The sequence below is a fragment of the Pelodiscus sinensis genome, chromosome 6 (assembly GCF_052426305.1).
Source record: "Pelodiscus sinensis isolate ZL-2025 chromosome 6, ASM5242630v1, whole genome shotgun sequence".
Taxonomy (NCBI): Eukaryota; Metazoa; Chordata; order Testudines; family Trionychidae; genus Pelodiscus; species Pelodiscus sinensis.
In genome coordinates this window covers 127,962,294-127,987,201 of record NC_143057.1, presented here as the reverse complement: position 1 = coordinate 127,987,201, position 24,908 = coordinate 127,962,294, and the positions used below count along the sequence as shown (strand labels likewise).

Genomic DNA, 24,908 nt, shown 5'->3' with positions numbered 1-24,908 from the left:
CAGCCCTGGATTAGGTGGAACAGAGCTTTGATTAGGTCTGACAGCTCCCATTTTTATGCTTCTTTATGCTAAGGAAATCAGTTCAACCTCATGTAAAGTTAATTTTACCTATCTGCGAGCTTCGGGGTTGGTTGTCTTCTCCTCAGCAAAGTGCTTGTGGGCTTCTTGGAGCAAGAAGTGAGACCTTCACAGTGAGAGGTGGGGAGTTTGTGCTGAATGTCTCCCTTTCCCCATGTGGTTTGCATTATTTGTATTTCTTTGGATGGCAGCTGTGCCCACAGGCCTGGGCCATGCAGTACCAGGCATGGGGCAAAGAGCTCTCTGGGATGCTTTCAAACCTTGCAACCTAAACTTAAGGTGACCCAACAGATGGGTAAGACATGGACAGCAGGGGTGGGAGAACCCAGTATCACAGCGGCGCTCCTGGGCAGCGCGGGAAGCAGTGGTCCCAGGCCTGCATGAGCTGGCTAATCAGTGTCAAGTAGGATGTAAAATCTCATCTAATTGGTTAGCAGGTTAAATGTATTGTTTACCCAGTTAACCGATTAAAGAGGGGTCCTCCCCTCCCCTCTCTCAGACAGGGGCTGCTCCAGTCCGGCTATAGCTGCCTCTGTCTGCAGCCGTCCCCCCGGAGGGCTGGAACACTGGGTCCTTCTGGGTCACTGATCCACCTGCCAAAACGAACCAAAACTGCTGCTTGCAGCCACTCGAGTGGAACCGAGGGGAGGTGTGCATAGCACCATAAATATTAAAGACGGGCGCATCAAAATCCAACTGGGGAGTCCCCAGCAGAATGTCCCACGGAGTTAATTGGCACAACAGGCTGCTTCTCACCCTCTCGGCCTCCGCTTGCCCAGTCTGCTTTTCTGCAGAAGTCCCCGGGCATGTATGGCTGTGAGATTGAGCAAAGCTGGGCTCTCTTCCCAGCGGAATGGACGTGTTCGTAGGGCAGCTCTCTGATCTTCCAGAGGCCCTCTTTGGAAACGGGTCCCTAAACCCGACTGCTGGAAATGTTTACAACAGGGGTCCCCAACGCGGTGTCCACGGGTGCCATGGCGCCCACTGGGGCATTTATGTGCACCCGCCAAATGAGCTGAGCCAGCCCCACCCCTGGGCACGTGGCATATGTGCAGTGGCGGCCCCGGGCACATGGCGCATGGGCAGCCGCTGCCCCTGGGCACATGGTACGTGAGCAGCCCCGCCCCTGGGCGCTCGGCAGCCCCAAAAGGTTGGGGACCGCTGGACAGTGACTTGCAATTTCCACAAGAAGGTGAGGACAGCTGAGTGGAGTGGAAGCTAACTAGCTGCATGAGCACTTTTACCCTAAGTCACTAAATAGGAAGAGAAGGCACCATAAAGGAGACATCGTCTCCATCCAACCCCTAAACTTGCCTGGAAGAACAGCACTGTCATTCCCTGTTTGCTGCATGGAGCTCGGTGCCTCCTATGCTCTATACAACTTCTGTGAGCTGCCCGGGGCGGGCACTGTCTGTATGTTTGTGTGCACAACCCAAGGCCCCTGTTATGTTACAGAGAGGCAGTGCTCCTGCCATAACGCCCATTGTATCTCCCTGTGTCCATTTAACCTGAAATAGACCAGAGCTCTGAGGAGGAAAGGACCCATCCATGTTCAAGTGGCAGCATCATGAAAAACTGATTTGAAATCCTGACTCCTGTCCCACATCTGCCTCCCTCCAGCTCATGCCGGTGAGATTTCTGGGCCCAATCCTGTTCCTACAGATGTCAATGGAGTTTACTCACCATTGACATCAGGGAGGTAAGAATCTGTATATGTTCTGAGCTCTCGTTCCTTACACAGAGCCTATCCGCTGATAGCCCCTTCCAACACAAGCTCCTGTTACTAAAAGCCGAGCTCTTCCTGGGAGCTGGCTTTTTCCTCTACCATTATCTTCATTGTCATTTCTATATTTCTCCCATTGCTTGGGGTACCCACCTGTTGCCTTTTGTCTACTATTAGATGGCTCAGTTGCTTGGGCTGAGATCATGTCTTATAGAATGGGCCTACATCCCCCAATATGATGGGGTCCTATCCTTATTGGAGTCTCTGGTCACTACTGCCATGGAAATAATACTTAGAGAGTCTTAAGGACCTAGCGTTCTGTGTCTCTTTGCAGAGGGTGGGTGGTGATGATGGAAGACTCCGTTTGTGGAGCTGGATTCTAATTCTAGCTCTGCAGGGGCTTATCTGGACTACACGGAACAGGCAAGAGAGGATATGCAAATTCCCCAGGAATTGAGGTTTACGCGGCTTTTCGACAAGGGGGGGTTGCCGAAAAAGTCGTGTCTACTCTACTTTCACTTTCAAAAGCTCTGCTTTCCAAAGTGCGATCTGAAGAAGATATGCAAATTCCCTGGGAATTTGCATATCCTCTTTCGACTGTTCCGCGTAGTCTAGATAAGCCCCAGGTGAGCAGTTTGCTAGGGAGGGGTCTTAGTCTCTCCTGAAATAAAGCTGATTTTGATCCCCACGTATAAGTCCAAAAAAATCCCTCCGACTGGCACGTTGCCAGGGTCCGGCCATCTCCTCGATGACTTGAACCCGTTCTGAAAATTGAGCAAACTAAAGGACAGTCTGAAAATCCTGCAGAATGCTCCAAGGGCAACAGTTCGGTAATGACCTAGAGACAAGAGGGACAAGGACCAAAAGAACAATGAGCTTCAGAGTGTGCGTGTGTGGCGGGGGGTGTTAACGCAGCGCTAGGGACAGGCAAAAGCCGCCTAGAACTGAAAGGAGCGCGGAAGGTGATACTACGACAGGCTGTGGACGCTATTAGATTGTGGAATTGTCTCCCGGGGAAATGGTCAAAAACTAGACTGGCCCAAGCACTAACATGTACTCTCTGCATTGTCTTGTGTTGGTGACACTGCCATTTTCAGCTCTCCACTGAGTCAAAGCTCCATAGACTAGCTGCCCCTGGCCTGCCCCAGCTCTGGAGTAAGCATGAGGTATCTTACAGAGCAGGTTGGAAGAGGGACAGAGTTTGCACCTTCCTTGAGCTGTCCCTGCCTTGGAGATCAAGATCTTCGCGCCCTCTGGCTTTTAATCTTTGCCACTCTTTCCACTGGCAGGGCCAGAGGCTGCATGATAGCCAAACAAATAACATCCCTGACTTTGCTTTCCTCTTTGTGTTCCTTCTACAGAGAAGCAGCGGGAGCTAGCTCGGAAGGGGTCGCTGAAGAATGGCACCATGGGAAGCCCAGTTAATCAGCAGCCCAAGAAGAACAACGTGATGGCCCGAACAAGGTAGAGGTTCCCGTCATGTCCATGTGTCCCCACCTCCTTCCCTTGGGGCTTCGCCCCGCAGTGTGGACAGCTCTCTCAAGGTCTGGCAGGCCGCAGTTAGAGAGACGTCGAGGCAGAGTCAAGGAGCAGCCAGGAGAGCAGCAGGGCTGCCTTGGCAGTCTGGCTGATTTTTATGGAGAGCTGGGCTAAGGGTACGTCTAGACTACAAGCCTCTTTCGAAAGAGAGCATCTAGACTACAGCCAGTACGTTTGAAAAAGCGAGCCGTTTTTGAAAGAGAGCACCCAGGCAGTCTTCATGCTGTCTTTCGAAAAAGCACAGTTCATGTTCAGTAACGCCTTTTTTCAAAAGAGCACTTTTGAAAAGCGTTCTTCCGCGTAAAACGAGGTTTTTCGCGATCGAAAAACCTGCCGCGTCCTTTCGATTTACTTTCGAAAGAACGCAGCGGCAGTCTAGACACGGGACATTTTTTTTAAAAAAAGGCCACTTTTTTCGAAAAATCCTGTAGTCTAGACACACTGTAAGCCTGAGGTTCAGTCGGATCGATTGTGCCCAGTCATCCAAAACACCGTGTAACCCTGGCAATAGGAGATTGCACAGGACTGCCTCAGATAACACCCCACTGGGTGAGGGCTTGTCTCTGATGTGGCTGGTTTGAGCCCTGTCATTTTCCTGCTCTTTTTGTATTCAAGGGCTTTCAGATACAGGTGGGCTGAACAGGGGGTGCTGGAGCTAGTATGTGGGTGGGATGCCGAGCTTCCTCCCCACTCCGAGCTGGGGTCGCTCTGGTACGTCTGCTCCTCGCCACAGCTGAGGGCGGCTACAGAGCCCCAGGCCGAAGCCAGGAGCAGGACCCCGAGTAGCAGCGGAGCTGGTGGGACTTCGGGGGGAGGCGAAGCCAGCGGGACCTTGGAGGGGCCTCCTTGATGCTGGGAGCCAGGGTTGGTGGATCCAATGGCAGGTCGGCAGCAGGGCCAGCCCCTGCCACACCCCTACTGCCCACACCGGTGTGGCTTAACAACGGTCTGCAAATGGCCCGTCGGGATGCGTTTTCCCCATATATTTCCTCCGGGCTCTAAATAGCATCACTACATTTCTCAGAGCTGCTCATGCGCACAGATAACTGACAATATTTACATGGGCGACCGGTGTGCGAGGCAGGGGGAGGCGTTGCCTCCCCAAGCCGCCAGCTTGGCCCCGCCCACACTCTGCCCCCAGAACGCCTACTGTAGGCGTTCGCGGGGTGGAGTGTTGCTGCCCCTAGCACCCTCCCTCCCTGTGCTCCTGGATGGGGAGGCTGAGGGCTGCACACCGTCCTCCCCTCCCCGTGCTCCAGGGCTGGGGAGACTCAGGCCACGCACCACCCACCTTCCCCGTGATGGGAAGCGTGGCCCGAGCAGAAAGCCTGGGGGAAAAGTTAACCAGAGTTGTGTCGACAGTATACACCCTTCGTCAGAGTATCCTGATATTCCCCAGGTCAAGGCTGGATATCGGGAAAAACTGCTCCTTCGAAATATTAAACTGTGAATTAGCTTCTCAAGGGATGTGAGGGAAGCCCTGTTACTCGCCAAATTAAAAAAAAATTGAACTATGAAGCACTGGAGTCAGGATTTGAGCTTTTTGGTTTCTGTTATTTCCACTCCAATTCATCTGATGAAGTGAGTTTTATCCACGAAAGCTCATGATTCTATATACTTTGGTTAGTCTCTAAGGGTACGTCAACACTGTGGGCTAAAGTCAAATTAAGATACGTAACTTCAGCTATGTTAATTGTGTAAATATTTCAAAATTATTTCAAAATAACAGGCTTGTTGTGTAGACGCACGCGCTGTTATTTTGAAATAAGGGGAGTTATTTCAAAATAACACTGCAGTGTAGACATGCCCTAAAATACCACAGGACTCCTCGTTTTTAAAGTTACAAACTAACACGGCGGCCCCTCTGAGATTTTTTCGCCGATGAAATCGTTCACGTGGCTTATGTTCACTAAAAATTACATGATGGTGTCTGTCATGATCTTACTGCAGCTGTTTATCTGTATCCCATTTCTAACAATTCCTTCACTCTGTGCTGGGAACTTGCTTCAGTCTCAGTGGAGGGAAAACACTGAAAAAGATTCTGCTGCTCTCTACTGACTGATGTAATTGTTCCCCCTTTATCAAGTCTTCTGTACTGGACCGAGTCATTTGTTTCTCTTTTGCTTTATCCACATGATCGTTTTTCACCTTTCTGGGTTTCTTATTCTTATGTTATAAACACTCCAGCTCCTCTCAGCACCCTGCCTCAGCCCTTCTTCATGAGTGACAGGATAATTGAGTCTTGCCAGGCCTTTGCCTCTTGAGTACGATTGTTAAGTTTGCGGATGATACCAAACGGGGAGGGGCTGCAAGTCCTTTGGAGGACAGGGTCAAAATTCAAAATGATCTGGACAAACCGGAGAAATGGTCTGAGGTAAATAGGATGAAGTTTAATAAGGACAAATGCAAAGTACTTGACTTAGGAAGGAACAATCAATTTCACACACACAGAATGGGAAGTGACGGTCTAGGAAGGAGTCCTGCAGAAAGGGATCTAAGGGTCATAGTGGGCCACAAGTTAAACATGAGTCATTGGTGTGACACCGTTGCAAAAAAAAGCAAACAGGATTCTAGGATGCATGAACAGGAATGTGGTGAGCAAGACACAAAAAGTCATTCTTCTTCTACTCTGTGCTGATTAAGCCTCAGTTGGAGGATTGTGTCCAGTTCAGGGAGCCACATTTCAAGAAAGATGTGGAAAAATTGGAGAAGGTCCAGAGAAGAGCAACAAAAATGATTAAAAGTCTAGAAAACATGAGCTAGGAGGAAAGACTGAAAGAACTGGATTTGTTTAGTTTAGAAAAGAGAAGACTGAGAGGGGACGTGAGAGCAGTTTTCAAGTATCTAAAAGAGTGTTACAAGGAGGAGGGAGAAAAATTGTTCTCCTTGGCCTCTGAGGACAGGACAGAAGCAATGGGCTTCAATTGCAGAAAGGGAGGTTGAGGTTGGGCATTAGGAAAAACGTCCTAACTGTCAACGTGGTGAAACACTGGAATAAGTTGCCTGGGGAGGTTGTGGAATCTCCATCTCTGGAGATATTTAAGAGCAGGTTAGTCAGACACCCGTCAGGGATGATCTAGATGGTGCTTGGTCCTGCCATGAGGGCAGGGGACTGGACTCGATGACCCCTCGAGGTCCCTTCCAGTTTTAGGATTCTGAGATTCAATTAGACTCTCTAGCACTTTGGTTCTCAGCTGGTGGTCCATAGTGACTTTTTCAGTGGTCCACAGGAACATTGTCCGAAGTCACACAGCGTGAGCAGGCACCAAAAATCTGTTAGTAAGAAATAAATTTCAAACCAAAATGTTCATTGTCTGCTCTTTTTTATCATGTCTCAAAAAGGAGGTGGTCCACGAAAATTGGTTGATTGGCCTGGTGGACCGTGGACTGAAATGAGTTGAGAAGCACTGCTCAAGTGGATCATAAGATCAGCTACTGTCCCTAAGCATCATTGCTGCTTCTACTTTCAATGGCTGGGGTTTTTCCAGGAGTAGAAAGGCCCCTATATGCTATGAAAACAGGACGTAAATTCTTTGGCAGGGCCAGGGTCCCTTGTTTTCTGCAGCTCACTGGTGCGGCAGATTGGAAATTCTGCAGCAACTTTCAAGTCGGTTTTTTTTAATGCGGGTTCTGAATGAATTCACTAAGAAGATGAATAATACAATCAGTGAGGGAGTCCACAGGCATCCTTTGATAGCAACTTGAATGTATTTTACTCTTCTCTGCCTTTGTCAGTCTGCAGTGCACTGTAGGTGTTTGGATTCCCGATGCTTTGTAAAAAATTGCCAGGAGGGAAGCTGAAAGGTTTGCAGATGGGCTTTTTTGCACTGGTGAAATTAACCATCATTTTTAGTTTCAAATTAACTGTGCCCCGCTCCACTCTTGAAAGCCAGACATTTCAGGAACATTGAACTAATCTGGGGCCCCATCCTTCAGCTGCATCATGAGAAAATACTGAGGTCAGCTCTGCACTAAAAGGGAACATCAAATCAAGATACGCAACATCAAATCAAGATTACGTAGCTGGAGCCGACCTACCTTGTAGGTTCCTCCACCAGCCCCATAACAGAAGCAGGAGTACTGGATGCTGACAGAGACACCCTCTGGGTTCGATTTAGCGAGTCTTCACTAGACTTACTAAATCAAACTCCAGATCAATCTTCCATTTACTGAAGAGATGGCCCTAGTGTTACCACTGAAAAGAAGGGAGACAGCTCATATCTCCATTACTCTTTCTGTCCTCTGCATTCATCGCTATTACTCCATTGTTTTAATTTGGTTTGTGTTTTTTAAGGTTTTCTCTTCGCTTGCATGGCTAGAAATGTTGCATTTTTTAAATGAAGGCCAAGATTCTGCAGTTCAGTTATGCAGAAGAGAAGTCGTTTATGTGCAGCGTGCATTAGGTCCCCATGAAAATTAACCAGTTTCCTTTCCAGCCAGATCCTGAATCTATATTGTGTTGTTTAAATCTCATACTGATTAACAATATTAACTTGTATTCAATCTTCACATAATCCCAAAAGCCTAATGTAAAACATTCTAGTCCATTGGGGTTCTTACACGATCTCCGTGGCATCTATGAAAGTGTAATGCTGAAAAACCGGAAAAATCCCTGTGAAAAGAAGCAGTGTCTAGCTGTCTCCTTATTCCAGTTCCATCTTTATGCCCTTTGTTCTTCCCTCAACATATCAAGCAGCCGTCAGACCCCTCTGTCCTTCAGACTGCTCCTTAAAACCCATGTTCCCCCCAGGCATACCTAGTGCGCATCTTGCTAAACTGCTGGCCAACACTGGGTTTGGTCTAAATTGAATTATGAATTCTTCTTCACACAGCGTGTAGTCAACCTGTGGAACTCCTTGCCAGAGGAGGCTGTGAAGGCTAGGACTATAATAGAATTTAAAGAGAAGCTAGATAATTTCCTGGAGGTTAGGTCCAAAAAAGGCTATTAGCTAGGGGATAAAATGGTGTCCTTGGCCTCTGTTTGTCAGAGGCTGGAGAGAGATGGCAGAAGACAAATCGCTTGATTGTGTCTTCGGTCCACCCTCTCTGGGGCAGCTGGTGCTGGCCACTGTCGGCAGACAGGATACTGGGCTAGATGGACCTTTGATCTGACCCAGTACGGCCGTTCTTATGTTCTTATGTCCAGGCATGGGTTGTCCTATTTCGTGTCTTGCACCGCTTTGTATCTGTTCATAGCACGATGTAAATAATGTGTATAAAATTACAGCCTGTAAACATGGAACCCTGCTGTGATAGACTGAGTATTTTTAAATCTGCTTTAAACAACTAAAAATAACCGAGGCTTCTGTCCAGGAGAGAATCCCTCTTCAGGAAGAGTTCTTAAACAGTTGCTTAAATCACAGTCATCAATGTGACTAAGGCTATGTCTACACTGTAATATAAGGCCAGGGTTCAAATTCAGGCTCAAGCCTTAGCCCTCTTCTGACTACATACAGATCCTGCTAACTCAGAGCTCAGACTTAGGGTCCCGGGACCCCTTGGGACCAGCCTGAGTCAAGTCAGGACCCACAGTTCGAGCCCTTTTGCTTTGCAGTGTAGACTCATGCTCCCAGAAGTGTTCCCCAGTCTCAGGAGCTGGCTTCCTTTCTCCTCTGGACAGTCAAGTTTTCCCAAACTGGACCACAAACAAAGGGTTAGAGCAGGGGTGGGCAAGATTCGGCCCAGGGGCCCGATCCAGCCCACCAAGCCATTTGATCCTGCCCACGGCCCTCCCTGCTGCGCCGCTGTCCCCGGGCCAGTCGAGACCAAGAGGTGGGGGAGCATGCGAAGACTCCTTCCCCCACCAGCGGCATGCGGCACCAGAAGGGACTGCCAGCTGTTCAAAACAGCTGGCGGTTCCCTCTGGGCACTGCGTGCCCCTGGCAGGGCGGGGCGGAGAGACCTCTCGTGCTCCCTCACCCCTGCAGGAGGGCGCTAAGTCTCCTCCCGCCACCCCTCTCGCACATGGTGCCTGGAGGGAATCGCCCCTTCCGCCCGAGGTCCCGCCCTTCTGCCTAAGGCTCCGCCCCTTGCGGCTGGTCCACAACCTCTACCAACATTGGTGAAATGGCCCCCCTACAAACATTATTGCCCACCCCTAGGTTAGAGAGTAGGGATGTGAAAGGTTAACCGATTAACCAGTAAGCGTCACCCTGAACGAGTGATGCTTATCGGTTCTGTTTAACTAGTGGGGGCTGCTCTCACCCCTTAGAATCATAGAACCATAGAGCTGGAAGAGACCTCAGAAGGTCATCAAGTCCAGCCCCCTGCTCTAGGCAGGACCAATCCCAATTAAATCAACCCAGCCAGGACTTAAACACCTCTAGGGATGGAGACTCCACTACTTCCCTAGGGAACCCATCCCAGCGCTTCACCACCCGCCTGAAATAGTTTTTCCTAATATCCAACCTGGACCTCTCCCACCACAACTTGAGCCCATTGCTCCTTGTTCTGCCACCTGTCACTACTGAGAACACCGCAGACAGGGGCGCTCGGGCCCAGCCAAAGCAGCCCCTGTCCACGGCAGGCTGTTCCCACTGGGCTGGAGCGGCCCCTATCATGGGAGGTCAGCATTGTCTAGCAGCATTACCAGCACTTGCTGGGCTCTTAAAAGACATTGAGGGGTAAATTAGAGCTAAATAACAGCACAGACCACTGAGAGCCAGGACTGGAGGCTGTAAACAAACTTTATGGGGCTGCAGGAAACTTGGCCACACCCACGATACATGGGCATCCGGCTCACTCAAATCATGCTGGACCATGGATGTTCCAAGACCTGAGAGTGCCGGATTAGAGAGGTTCAACTGGTTAACTAATTAAATGGGATTTTACATCCCTATTAGAGAGGCCATATTTTGGGAGGGGGCTTGGAAGTCTGGGATATGGATGGTTAGACTTGGGCCCAGTTGAAATGCTGGGGCCCCAGGTTGGTCCCAGGGTTCAACAGTTCCTAAGAGGTTTCCAAACAAATCGCCCTAGATTAACAAACCCAAGGTCTGCTAACTCAGGTTCTGCATTCACTGGGCTTCCATGGCAGTATAAACATACCTTTACGCATGTGCTTCAAGTTTAGCACGTGTCCCCTTCATACCCCTGTATCAGGGCATGAAATGGCTAGTGGTTTCCAAAGGGCACTGTAAACATCTGGATCTGGGGGAGGCCACGCTGACTTGCTGCAGGCACCTTTATGCAATGCAGAATCATAGAATACTAGGACTGGAAGGGACCTCGAGAGGTCATCGAGTCCAGTCCCCTGCCCTCATGGCAGGACCAAATACTGTCTAGACCATCCCTGAGAGACATTTATCTAACCTGCTCTTAAATATCTCCAGAGATGGGGATTCCACAACCTCCCCAGGCAATTTATTCCAGTGTTTGACCACCCTGACAGTTAGGAACTTTTTCCTAATGTCCAACCTAAACCTCCCCTACTGCAGTTTAAGCCCCTTGCTTCTTGTTCTAAAGATTCCTGTCCGAGGAAGATTGTCCTGGGACAGGAATGCTCAGACTCTAAGAGCTGAAGAACACTTTGTCATCACATAATGGGCGACAGGCAGGTCTGTGAGTGTCCTGGTGTAAGGTCCAGATGTGGCATCAATATGATGCCATCATCGTCACACTGTGTTGCCATGCACTGAAGCAGTCTCATGACACTGAATCTTTGCTCTTTTTTCTTCTCCATCCCTTCTGGGCTGCTGGGACGGCCACGGGCCAGTCTTCCTCCCCCCAACTCCTCTGCTGTGCTGTTCATTCCTACATTGAAAAGGATGGCTGGGAAACTGATCACAGCAGATCCCAAACCTGGGTCTGTTTGCTCAGTACTTTCAGCTCTGGCAGATGCATGTTGGACAGAGACTGGATCCCTTGCAAGCATCATGTGAGATCCTGAAGACATATGCGCCACTTGAGCCGTGGTCTAAAGAGAAAGTCATAATCTTGAAATGAGTTCCCAGTGACAGCTTTCTGGACCATCTCTCACCTCGCTAAATCTAGCCCCCCGCTTTCTGAATTTTAGCGTAAGAAGTCTCAAACCGCTGGCAGAGTGAGAGTGGAGAATGGCATAGCAAATCTCTTGGGATTTAGCTAAGGATTAAGCTCCATAAGGCCAAAGATTCACCCATTTTGAATTCAAGGCCGTGTCTACACTCACTAGAAGATCGGTGCTGTGGGGATTGATCCCCCAGGGGTTGATTTAACGGGTCTAGTAAAGACATACTAAATCAACTGCTGATCACAGTCTTGTCGACTCCGGTACTCCACCAGATTGAGAAGTGTAAGGGGAGCCAACGGGAGAGTTTCTCCCATCAACCCCCCATTGTGGAGATGCTGCAGTAGCTTGAGCTAAGGTACGTGAACGTCAGCTATGGTTTTCAGGTACTTGGAGTTGCACACCTTAATTTAACATTGCCCTCTAGTATAGACCTAGCCTTAGAGGTACTCATGGCGCCTGCCTTCTGATGTCTCCTCATTACATTTGCTTATTGGCTAATGTGATCACTTTACTGCTCCCAAAAAGCATTCCTACATTACAAGTCATTCTAGTGCAACGCGTCCACCAGACTGAAACACTAGAAAGTAACAGCTGTGTCCAGCGAGGGAGGAGTGTACTTCTAAGAGATGGCTAGCTCGTTCATCCCATTAAAACCGGCCTGACAGCTAACCAGAGACAAAACTTGGTTCCATTTAATTGTAAAGCGTAGATGACTGGCACATCAGTTAATTTTTTCTACCGCGCTCAGCCTAAGCAACTTCATGAAAGGGACAGGGTTGTTCAACGAAAGTGACGTTCTGCAGAATGAGAGAGAGCGGTCTCTCTGATAACCAGGCGATATTATGACTTGGTCTGGGGTGTTAAATGGTTCTGAAATGAATTTTGTGCTTAATGGAAAAAATTTACTTCTTGCAGGCTGGTTGTTCCCAATAAAGGCTATTCCTCATTAGATCAGAGCCCAGATGAAAAGCCACTGGTCGCCCTGGATACGGACAGGTATGACAAGTGTTAATTAACAGTAAGATTGTATATCAGTATCTGGCATTGTTTCTTGCAAGGGGTGTAGTCTTGAAATTCTGGAGTCCTGATCTCCCAGGCTCCTGCTTCCACCACTTGTTCTAGTTCTTCTACCAACTTGTGACCTTGGGTAAGTCTCTTAATCCACCTGTCTCCATACATGTGAAATGGGTATGCAGATATTCATGTTCAGGCTTTTATAAAACTGGGGCAGGCGGAGGGCTTTGAGATCTGTTGATGAAAGTTGCCCCATGCATATATAAACTTCCCCGTGCGTGGAGTCGAGATCACAGCATGGACAAAAGATAGAGAGGCAGGATGCTAAAGAGAGAACAAGTCTCTTTAACTGTTTCCTTCTCCTTGCTGTATCTTGTCTCCCCTCAGCGATGATGACTTTGACATGTCCAGATATTCCTCCTCGGGATATTCTTCAGCTGAGGTGAGTTACAGTCTCTTCTGCCTGCCTTGCCCTAAATGTTACTCATCAAAGCAAGTAATTCCTAAATAGAGCTGGGTAAAGAATTTAGCCTCAACACTTGTGGGTGGGGAAAGAATCTTGGAATAAACATGGCAGGTGCTTCTCCCCTAACTGAGCTAACAGAATCTCCACGTATCCACTTGAGAGAGGCCGGAATTCCCCCTGGCATGTTTTCACTGGCGATCTTAATATAACGCTGACAGGAGTTTAATGCGTGAGCTAAAAGCCAGCTGGCTCACAGCTAAGGCCAAAGAGCACACTCATTCTCTCTCTCTCTCTCTAAGTGGTCTCAGTACCACTACATGGGACAGTGACCCATGCCCAGTAGGTGTGTGGGTTACACCACCAGAAGTTTTATCCCGTAGTGGTCAAAAATTGCTTTCCACGTTGGCAGCCCTCCAGTGTATGGCGCCCTGGCACAAGAGACACAAACGTGCGAGATTGGAGGCCAGGGCAGCCGTGGGAGCCATCCACCTGACATGTGCGCCTGTAGGAAGTCCACAGGATGCGACCGTCGAGTTTGCTCACAGCCGTCTCCGCATGTGGAATGTCGACACGTGCTTGAGTACCGGGGTCACTCCAGGCTCTGTGATCCGGCCACACAACCAGGGCAAGCGGGAGTCTCAGGAGGAGCTTGTAGATAAGCTCTTTCTGGCTTTTCCTTTGGGAGAAAAACGAGAGTTCAGCCGTGCTGGTTCTTCAGCATCATCTCCTAAGTGCTTTTCAACCATCTAGAGTGAATCAGCTCGTCAGCCACTGGTTCCTTACTTTGCGTACCCAAAGGATCAAATTAGGCTAGTGGGCACTGGGCCACAGGAGACTGCTCCTCCTTCAGTCCCTCCTTTTGGCAAACCACAATCAACCCTTCAAGAGACAGCTGAGAGCCAGAGTCAGGTGAAGAAGTCTGGACTGGATCTGGGGCCTCTTCAGTTATGCCATCAGGTCTGGGCAGCCAAGCAAGGTCAGGCCAGATCAGTCGACACTGCACAGTGACTTTGGAATAAGCTATTCCGAATTAGTTATTCCAAAATACCTCATTTTGAAATAGTAGGTCTACACTGCAGGGAAGCCTCAAAATGAGTCCAAGGCCGGCTTCCCTAATGTAGACGTGCTATCTCGATTTAGAGCCCCAGGAGGAATAACTTAGAATGGCCCTGGTGAGGGGCTATTTCAAAATAACAGCAGTGGAGCGTCTACACATGCCTTACCTCGAAATAGCTATTTTGGAAGAGGCATTATTCCTCGTAGAATGAGGTTTACAGCAGCCAGAATAAGCCGTCCATTATTGCAAAATTATTTCAAAATACGGAATTGCTCTGTAGACGCTTGCATAGTTTTTTCTGAATAACAGCCATTATTCTGAAATAACTTTGCCATGTAGACACACCCTAAGTGAACTAGAGACCTCAGAGGAACACCTAGGAACACATGGTAATGGGGATGAAAAAAAAGCCTTTTCTGAAAGATCCCTTATTCCTCTTAAAAAAAGGAATAAGGGATCTTTCGGAAAAGGCTTTATTTTCCGAAAGATCCCCGTCTAGACTGGCACTTTTTTCCGGCAAAGCCCCGAGCCGGAAAAAAGCGGCAGCCATGTTTATGCAAATGAAGTGGGGGGATTTAAATTCCTGCTTCATTTGCAATTGTGATGTGTCTAATCTGCATCCCTTTTACGGAAAAGGGATGCAGTCTAGACACAGCCCAGCTGTTGTGGAATCCTGTGGACGCTCTTGGCTTGGGATCAGTGTATCCACATTGGGAGCTGTTTCGATCACCATTGTTAAAGAAGAGCAGTAGCCCCGCCACGGCTGCACGTAGGAAAGACTGCAATAACCCCGTGTAGAGTGCATGTCACTATTGGTGAAATGCTCCGGGATCCTTTGGGGTGAAAGGTGCAGTATCAATATTGGCTCCTTATTGCTGCATAAAACACTCCAACAAACTTTGGCACTTGTGAGGCTGTACCTGCCATGTTTGCACGTTGGCTTCAGGGAGTTCTCTCTGGGTTCTCACTTAGAATGATAGAATCGCAGGGCTGGCGGAGACCTCAGGATTCATCGAATCCAGCCCCCTGCCCAAAGCAGGACCCCCCCAACTCAGTCATCCCAGCCAGGGCTCTATCAAGCCTGGACTTAGATACCTCTAGGGATGGAGATTCCACCCCTCCCTAGGGAACCCGTCCCAGTGCTTTACCACCCGCCTAGGGAAATAGTTTTTCCTAATATCCCACCTAGACCTCCCCACTATAACTTGAGACCTTGTTCTGCCATCTGCCACCACTGAGAACAGCCTCTCTCCAACCTCTTTGGAACCCCGCTTCAGGTAGTTGATGAGCTCTGAGTGATAGCCCCCATCCGCCTTTTTAAAGAAAGAAACTTGTTAAAAGCCGGATTAGGAGGAAATCTCCCTCCGAAACTCATACTGGAACGGGTACCTTTTAGAATTAAATTCCGCACTAATGAACAAGAGAGAGCAACCGTCTTGCAACCAAGTGGACCAGAATTGCATTTGGTAGAATTCTTTCCACTGACAACCATCCCCTTCCTCCAAGAAGAATAACTGCAGTGGCATCATGCAGCCTCAGTTGGCAGCTCTCTCATTGTATAGAACTGCCCCGGTGGGGCAGTTTGCCGTGCAGCCAGCCCTGTGCATTTGAAGCTTGAAGCCCAGAAGCTCTTAAAGAAATGCATGAGATCCTAGAGACAGACTCTGCCGCTGTCCAGGCTGCTGCAGCTCCTCTAGTTTCTTTAGCAATCTTCCTTGATTAAAGCTCATATCTAGGCCAGCCGGGAATTGCACGTCCCGCTCCAGGGTAGGGAGTATCTGGTGAGCAGTGTTCCCTGTAAGCCAAGTGCTTGGGATTCAAATGCCGCCTAGCTGATTAGCAGAGCACTCACAGCTGGCAGTGTGTGTGTTTCTACTGGTGGTGCACATTCACACAGGCCATGGTGCATGTAACAAAATTTATTCCACGCATGGATAAAAACCCACTGAGAGGGTACTTTGGCTGGTGAGTCAGGGAAAGCGAGAGGCTTTCAGCTGTAGAAATGGGGTCTGGTATGGTAGCTCTTGGCAGCTGGAAAAGAAGTCTGCTTTGGCCCAGGGGTAGTGGGCGATGGGCATTTGGAAGCGTTCCTGGCCTTTTATTTGGGTTGAGAGGAAATTGAAAGGGTGTGGTACCGGGGGATGCAGCGGGGACTCTGGTGGGATAGTTTCACTGCTGGGATGTTTAGCAGCTGGTAATGAAAGACACACATGTCCCATGTTTGGGAAACCTGTTCTGCCCTCTTTGGGGGCAGGAAAAAGCCTCAAGCATTTGACTGTTTGTTTCTTTGTCTGCAGCAGATCAACCAAGACTTGAACATCCAGCTGCTAAAGGATGGCTATCGGTTAGATGAGATCCCAGACGATGAAGACCTCGACCTAATCCCCCCTAAATCCGTCAACCCCACCTGCATGTGCTGCCAAGCCACCTCCTCCACCGCCTGCCACATCCAGTAATGAGGACAGCAAGCTGTGATCAGTGCTTTCCACTATAACTGTAAAACTTAACAGCCATTGCTTCCTCCTATGGTAGGACGTGCACCTCTTTGTGTTCATGGAGCCAGGAGAACCCAAAACTCCATTTTATGGTTGGTTGATGAGTTGTTTGAAGCTGTGGGTAACAGACAGAAGTGCTCAAAATGCAGGGTTGGAGCCTGAGAAATTAGCTGTTCTGAGTCCCGTGATCCCTCAGTCTCTGCAGACTCTAGGTCTGGTGTGTAACGTGTATGTACTGGATTGAAACGGAGCCAATGTGGCTGCAGTTAATCCTACCCGTCCTACCTAATCCAACTGCAAGCTCAACTCCGAGATGCGAGGTCTTTCTAACCGAGGGGAAGGTCAGTTTTTAACTCACTCCCTGAAACGGATGAGTTTGTGGCAACCAGAATTGTACCAGATCGGAACAGAGTGCAGTATTCTAGATTATGGAAATGCTGCTGGCAAGAATTAATCCATTACATGCAAACAGAGCATGTGGGTGGCATTTCTTTCTGGGTACTACCAAACTTTACTTGGACTGTCACGTCACAATCTGATGTAACCTACTGTGATCTCCATATCAAATTAGCACCAAATAGATAAAATTCTCTCCACAATCCATCCTGAATTCAGTTTATTCCCTGTAGTAAACATACCATATCCATGAATTCAACCTAGCATATTTATTGGGATTTGCTTCCAACAATTAGGGAGATTTTTGGGGCCTGACCGCTGGCAAAAATCATAATCCTTATCCATTCAAGGAAAATATAGAGAGAGACCTAAGACTAATCTTAATGATGTAGGTTTAGGGCTTGTCTTCGCTACATGGTGTATCGACTCAGCAATCGATTGATCATGTCTGCTTAGTACATCGACTTCAGCTATGCTGTTCGTGTAGCTGAGGTTGAGTATCTTAGATCGGCAGGGGGCATAGTGCAGATTAGGTCTTAAGGTCAGTACCAGAAAAGCACGTTGAAGAAAGCCCATGGTTCTTACAGTGCACACAGGTTCACGGTATCTTGTCTTTGAGTCTCTTCGTGCCTCCAGAAGAGATGTACCAGTTCTCTGTGGCTGCGCATTTACGGTTGCCTTGTGTTAGCAGGCTAGGCAACTGGTCCACAACAAGAGGACAGAGCAGCTGCCCTGCGTGAGAAACATGAGAAGAGTATTGGTGCCCTATTTGGAGACAGCCTCAGCTTGGGTTAGGGTTGTGCCGGTAGTGATGGGACAAGGCCATGCGTGTTCAGGAAACATGCCTCTAAGATCAGTTGATTTACGACATCGCCAGTTCAGGTTCGTTCTTAATGCAAGGGAATTTCCAGAATTACAAACCATATGGTCTCCTCTTAGTATTTTGTCTAAGATTTTGGAGCAAAAAGGGTCCAAGAGGCCGGTGAATGTAGGGTCTGCGCTGCTCATGCCATCAAACTAAATTCCTTGACATGAAACATGCCTATGTATTCTTCTGCTTTTTCAGGCGGGACAATGAGTACCAGCCTCACTTTTAGTGCTTGCTCCAGGTATTTGCGATGAAAATATGTGAGGAAAACCAAACCATTTTTTCAGTCTAAACTTCTTCTGGGAATTCCTTCATAATGCCACAAACAGGCGTAAATGTCACTTCTTCAGAGTAAAAAATCCTTGTGTAAAAGTTAGATGCAGTCAACTGAATCTTTAAAAGGACACTGTCAGCTGTTTTTAATTGTTTTAATCACTTTTACGCTGTATATAGCAAGATGCAGTGTTACCTAGTGGTCAGAGCACGGGCTCCAGAGTGCCAGCCTCACCACTCACTTTTGTGGCCTTGCGCAAGTCATTCAAATTGTGTTTTCCCCATCTGTAAAATGGCAAAATACTTACCTGCCTCACGAAGCATTGTGAGCATTAACTGCAGTTATTTATAAGTGCTCTCTGTCCTTTTGCAAATCCTCCGAGACTTTTGGAAAATGAATATTCCTCTATTGATCTTGTTCCTTTTAATCAATGGGCAGTTTTCCCATACGTTTCTAGAGAAGCACAAATCGTCAAGGCCTCCATTTGTTCTTCACTCCCATTGCATGCCCACGTCACCTGTGTGGCCAGCAGAAATGGCGCTCCACTTTGGAGTAGCTACTCAGAAGAGGAGCGCTCAGACAATGGTCCATGCAGAGTCAAGGTGGCTTTTGATGTGGGGGAGTAACGAATGGACAATACGGTCACATCTTTTTTTAAAGAATCAAATTATGCACTAAAATGATACGACAGTGTCCCTTTAAAACTGTCAGTGCAGATTTTCAGACTGCTGACTAATACTTTAGAGACTGGGTCAACTTAGTGTAGTCTTTATATGAGCACCAACGTCTTCATCGTTTCCATCCTCTGGATCAGCTTTCATAGCATCAGGCAGAGCTGTTCAGCCGCCTCACTGGGGGCATTACCTGGAAGGGGCCAAGTGCCCCAGAGCACTGCACCTAATCTGCATACCACTCCCAGCATGCAAAGCCCCTGTTCTTGTCCCCTGTGGGTCCTTGTATGCCGCTCAAGAGGGAGCACTGCATGCTGGGATTAATAGTCATCATTAGGGTTGCCAGGTGACCGGTAGTGACCTGGACAGTCTGGTATTTTCGCCTCCTGTCCGGTAAAAAAAATTCAGAAAATACCGGACACCTAAAATGTCTGGTATTTTCTGATTTTTTTTCCCCTGCCAGGAGGTGAAAATACCAAACACCTGGCAACCCTACCCACACTCAGCCCCCGAATCCCTCCCAGGGCCTCTAAGCCCCCCGGACTCCCCGCTTACCTGGTTCCGCAGAGAAGCTGTCTTCTGGCTTGATCAGGAAAACAAGATGGCCACTGGCAAAAAGCTTCAAATGCTCTTCTTAAAGGGGCCATGTTGTTTTATTTTTAATTTTTTTTGGTTAACTCTCAGGGTCCTTTTTTTTTTTTGCTCAACAATTTTGGTCTCCCCCTTTTTTTTCCCTGGTGTTTTTTTTTTTTTTTGGAGGGGGGCAGGGGTGTTCGGTATTTTTAGTTAAACCATCTGGCAACCCTTGTCGTCAGGGGCTGCCCGCCATATTAAAGACCTCACCTGCTGACAGCATGACTGTTGCCCTAAATTAGCAGGAACAAAGGCTTTTCTTTCTGTGGATTTACATTTGTTCAGCCTCTCGCCCCAAATGCATTATGAATACCCCACCCCAGCCAGGCACACGTACCTCCTTTTGGGTTGTGAAATCAGCCCCTGCTTCCAGTCTAACCTTTGAGGATCTGGGTGAGGGAGCTGCTCAGGGTTTGGGGGAGGAGCAGCAGGAGGTAAAGACCATGTTTGAATGTGAACTACACTACAAATACTTTCCTGGTATCTCCAAACCATGCCCCAATGTGAGCGCTCCCCATAGACCCAAGAGAACCATGCGGGGTTGTTCCGCTGCCCGTCCGCAGAGAGGTTTGGTTGCACAAACAGCTTCGCATGATCAGTACAGATCCATAAAATGGAAACTTTTGGCTTCTCCTCACTCTGTGCTTTGTGTCCATGTACTTCACCAGGGGGGTGAACTAGACGGGGTAGAGAAACGCCGTTATCAATCAATGTCGGGTTGGAATCAGGAAGGCTGAAGGCCTTGAGGAAATGCACAGGTGGCTGCTAGAGAAAGTTGGCCAATAACCCTGCTCCACTACTGCTTCTTATGCAGAATGTGAACGTGTGTCTTTTAATGGATGCTGGCGGGAGACTGAGGGGGAGGGGTGTTAATCTGGTTAGTTAAATCCGGCTCTCCTGGCATGGCCTCATGCCACGCTTCGGTTCAGGGGATGTTGTCTTTTGCCTCGTGCCACTCAACGGGCATTCAGCTGGGCCGGCAGCTAGTGGCCATGTACCTGGAGGTCCTCTGGCCCCGGGTCTCAGCCCCAGAAGTCAAGGGAAGAAAAGAGAGATGGTCCCTTAGTTTCCATTTCAGCAGGAGGATACCCGTTATAAAACCGCCAAAGCCAGCTGGTCCAGATTGAGTTCTCGTATCAGCAGACAGCTTGCAGGAGAGCCCTTGGCCCCAGATCCCAGCTCTCACGTCACGGTGTCCATAGTCACTAAACCACATGGAGCTCTCAAGAAGAGTCTGACTTTATCAAAAGTCCCATCTTCCCGCCCACATTACAACTCCCCCATCACCTGAAATTATTGCCTGGATGCTGCTTCCCTAATAATTTGGAAAACTTGGCCACTTGATACCTCTAAAACTAGAGCACCCCTGCTTGGTGCAAAGTAGGGATCTTAATTTTAGTTGTTCTACAATAATGGAATTGAATCAGATCCCTTCCTGTTTATCTGGGGTTAACTGCCACATTGGCTCTAGTATGTGAGGCCTCAGCGTACAGATATGGCTCTCTGGGATGAAAATTGCCCCCTTTCCAAAGACTGACACCATAAATAGGGAATCTCTACATTTCTGCCATGCTGGGATGGGCGAGTGACAGTCTCTGGGTGTGTCTAGACTACACCTCTCTATCGACAAAGAGATGTAGATTAGGCACGTCGAAATTACCAATGAAGCCGGGATTTTAATATTTTGTGCTTCATTAGCATAAACATGGCCACTGTTTTTTTTCTAAACGGAGTTTTTTGGGAAAAAAACCCGACAGTCTAGACACGGATCTGTCGAAACTAAAGCCTTTTTCAACAGATTCTGTAAACCTCATTTTTGGAGGAATACAGGGTCTGTTGAAAAAGGGTTTATTTTCGACAGATCCGCATCTAGACTGCCTTTTTTTCCTTTTTTTTTTTAAACTCCGTTTCGAAAAAAAGTGGTGGCCATGTTTATGCTAATGAAGCGCGAGATATTTAAATCCCGGCTTCATTAGCAATTTTGATGTGCTTGATTTGCATCCCTCTGTCAACAGAAGGGTGCAGTCTAGGCGTAGCCTCAGTGTGGTGTGTTGCTCCCACTGGAGGATTAGCTACTCAACAAACCCGCTGTGAAGTTCTGTCTACCCCTAGTATCTGTGAGACTCCTCAACTGATCCGGGCAGGTTGGGACCGAGTTCTCTTGCATGAGCATCACGTGTTGCAATGTAGTGTCCAAAATGGGATGATTCTGGTTCATTCTAGTCTGTCTCTTCTTCCACGTAGAGACCACCAAAAGGGATTATGTAGAAAAGGTCAATAGATGCGCTGTGCAGTCACCTGCTCCAAGGACCTCCGTGTCTGGTTTCCCTGCACACCAGGGTCTCGGAGCAACGTAGAGCTGTAGATCCAAGCAGCACTGAAACTCTGAAGAAGGGGTGTGGCACTTAGCATCTGTAAAAAGGTGGGGAGATCTTTTGGAGTCAGGAGGGAGGGGAAGGCCGTCCAGTTGAGCTGGAGAGGAGAGGGGGAAACTTAGCCGGTGACAAACTGCTGTCATCTCGTAAGGACCGTGGCTCACCAACTTCTCACCCACTGCACTAACTTAGCAGACTGGAAAACGGAGCGGAGGGGTCTCCCCGGACCACTAGCCAGCAGGTCTGCGTCAGTCCTGATGCCCTTTTCATGTTGCAGGTACATATGCAGAGGTCCAAGGAAGGAAGGAAGCTTGATGCCAGCTAACGAGGCTACTGGCCGTAGGCTTGTCTGATGAGATGTTTTCCAACGAGGAAGCCAATCCTCAAAGGAGGGAGAACCCACTGAGTCCTTCTCTGATGTCTGTGGTTTGCCACGATTCTTATCCAGCTTGTGTTTTAGAGGTAGTCTCCTCCAGCGAGGCACTTCCCGAAATCTCTTCTCTGCCCTGATTGCCAGGGTATTTATAGTGTGGGCCCATGGCTCTGCCCTGCTGTTGGCTGTCTTGTCTATGTCTGCCTACAGCCGAGTACGTGGCTGGGGGCCGGGAGGGAGGGTTAGCAATGAAACAACGTCCCCACTGGCTGGATTTGGCAGAGTAGCCCTAGGCTAGCCGGACTGCTTCTCTCCAGCCTCTCGGTCTGCTCTGCCCTCTCCCAGAGGGGCTGTTGGTTTGTTTTCAGCTGCGTCCCGGCTTGCACCTGTGCAGCTCAGCGGCTCCCCAGAATCCTTGTGTCGAGGGGGCGACGGTCCCCGTTCTCAGGCCCCTTTGCACCCAGAGTCTGGGAGGCTTGATAAACGCTCTGCCTGCCTGGGCCTGACCGAGCAGAAACAGGGAAGAGGCTTTTGGAAGAGGAAATGCCTCAGAAGAGCAGGGGATGCTGCCAAGCGCTTTCTTGGCCCAGGGCCAAGTTGTCCGCCTAATCTGCTTGAGTAGTTGTTACAAGGAGCAAACGTTGCTTGTGCTTGTGCACCTAGAAACCAACCTGAAAGCCAGCTGGGGCTGAAAGCTGCAAACGGCAGAAATCGGCAAATAATCTTAATCATCAGAGGGATGTCCTGCTTCGAACACAAGCCTACCCTCTGCTGCCCATGTGCTGCAACCTGGCCTTTGCCCGGGGCTGCATTTGCCGTTGCCTGGGGCTGCGGCTTGCTTTGGAGGAAGGCGCTAGAGATGACGGGATGAATAAAATGCAAAACAAATCCCATTGAAAGCGGCCGGGTTTCTTTTTAAAAAACCCATCCACGCAGAGCAGCTGGGCGGCTTTCCCTTACCGGCTGCAGCAGCTTCTGAGGCTGCAGTGTGCCCCAAAGGCCTCAGGGGGCAGGTGGATAGAGAGATCAAACTACCCTGGGGAGAGCATTTGGCAGGAGTGCCTCACGCTGGCGCTCACACAGCCGGCTGCCCTGGCCTTGGCCGCCGCTGCCTGCCTGGTGTGGAATGCATGAGCGTGTCCGAGAGCCCAGTGGCGCTGTCCCTCCATAGGCTCAAGGCACTGCAGGGCCGAGAGACAGCAAACGGAGGAATTGACAGGCGGTGGAAAGGAACAGCAGGTTGGAGCGGGAGGGAGTAGCTTGCGGGGCGGTTTTTCTGCGCCCGTGGCGACTGACGGCGTAAATTAAAACTTGCCTCCTTCTCTGGGCTGTCAGGCTCTCTCGTCGCGCTTCTGCCAAGCCTGTGCCGGGTGTGGCTGCTGTGCCGGAGAAGTCAGTTGGCCGTGACGCCGGCGGTTTGTTCTACTCAGCACTTGTGGGCTGCTGCCGGGTGGCGAGCGCTTTAATCAAAGTGAACTTTCCTTGCTCTGACCCGGACTTCCCCTCAGAGCCGACATCACGACTCAGGAGTGTTGTTTTCTTTCCCCTGGCCCTGTATAAACAGAACGGGGTATGTAGATGGCCAGGCAGGCCCGGAGGGGTGAGGGCATTGGTTAAATTGTGACACAGAAGCCTAGTGGAGGGGAGTAACTGGAAAGGTCCGTCGGGCGGGGGGGGGGGTATGAGTGCGTGTCACGAGCTCACACCGTGCTGAGTCCACGACTCCCGTCCAAGTCCGTCAGTGGCTGGTGCTCAGGATTAGTCACTTTCTGTGGGGTGTGCCCCTCGTGGAAGGCAGGAGGGCAAAGTGCAGCGAGGGGCAGCCTAGGCGAGTGAGTGGGGCGCATGAGGGCCCCCCCTTCATCTCAGTGGGCCGCAAGGTTGTCGTAACCAAGACAGACTCCCGGGACTGGGCAACCTGCACGGACAAAAGCCATCAGAATCCAGCCACCCGGCGCATGGCCAACAGGAAACAAAATGTCTCCTGGGCCCCGCGTAGACTCCCGAAGAGCCATGGGCTGCGCACCCGTGGTGTAGTGGCACTGTGGGAGAGCCACGCAGAAGCACCGCCTCTTTGTCAATTTCACTCAGTGGTTTCCTGTGGCGGGGGGTTTGCCTCAGACTTCGAACTGCATCTCATCAGACAAGCCTGCCTCCGTTACCCGAGGCGTGGGTGTGAGCCTGGCAGGGCCACGCTCCTGGCCAGACACACCCAGAGCCAGAAGAGCAGGTGCCTTAGCCGAAAAGTGACTTCGCATCCCAGCGACACGCTAACAGGGGAGCATCTCAGCTGCGCAGGGTGCGGGCTTCCCTTCTTTTCGGTGAGGCTCCATGCGGGCAGCGGGTGGAAGCTGGCACCTGACCCTCAAGTGTTGGCCCATTTCTTCGTGTTGTGCAAGAGAAGGTGCAAAAAATCTAAAGCCAGGACTCTCTGGGGTGACCCTAACAGCCTCCAGTCCTAAATGTTCCCCAAATCACCTGCCCTGTAGTGTCCTTTGCATCCGGGTGACAATCGGTTGGGGTCCCAAAATTATGAACTACTGTGTTACCCCTCTGAAGAGTCTGGCTATCACTAAGCGGTGTGCCAGCAAACACTTCCAGACTCTGCCAATTCAAACCTGGCCTTGCTGGGAACAGCCATGCACCCGAGTTCCCTAGAGACGTTCCCCTGCATTGTCCAGCTCTCTCGTTGGATGCCTACTGATGGTATTAAGTTCTTTGCTCTTTTAAAGAGACAACGGACTGCAGCCCATCAGTGTAACTCTTCTTTCAATCACAGCACTCCATCGGATTCTAGCTGAAGTAAAACACATTTTATGAAGCCAAAAGTCATAGGGATCCGTGTTACAAGCCAACAAAAGGCAAAATACACTTCTGGGACTAAAACGTAACTTCCTCAAGTTACAGATCTCAGCTGCTTTGGCCAAACGACCCCCCATTCTGTGATTTCAGGCAC

At 49.4% G+C, this 24,908-nt stretch overlaps 1 protein-coding gene across 4 annotated transcripts in view; it reads left to right on the top strand.

Moving 5' to 3' along the window:
• The window catches only part of FAM219A (family with sequence similarity 219 member A), a 151,019-nt gene extending 128,174 nt beyond the window's left edge, over positions 1-22,845 (top strand). For 2 of the 4 annotated variants that reach the window (XM_075932801.2, XM_075932799.2), the window contains exons 3-6: positions 3,163-3,265; positions 12,246-12,326; positions 12,732-12,786; positions 16,165-22,845. In XM_075932801.2, coding sequence (XP_075788916.2) covers positions 3,163-3,265; positions 12,246-12,326; positions 12,732-12,786; positions 16,165-16,323 — 398 coding nt within the window. In that variant the 3' untranslated portion in view covers positions 16,324-22,845. The remainder of the gene's footprint in view (positions 1-3,162; positions 3,266-12,245; positions 12,327-12,731; positions 12,787-16,164) is intronic. The other 2 variants (XR_012905012.2, XM_075932800.2) reach the window with 2 other exon arrangements.
• The last annotated feature ends 2,063 nt before the right edge of the window (positions 22,846-24,908 follow it).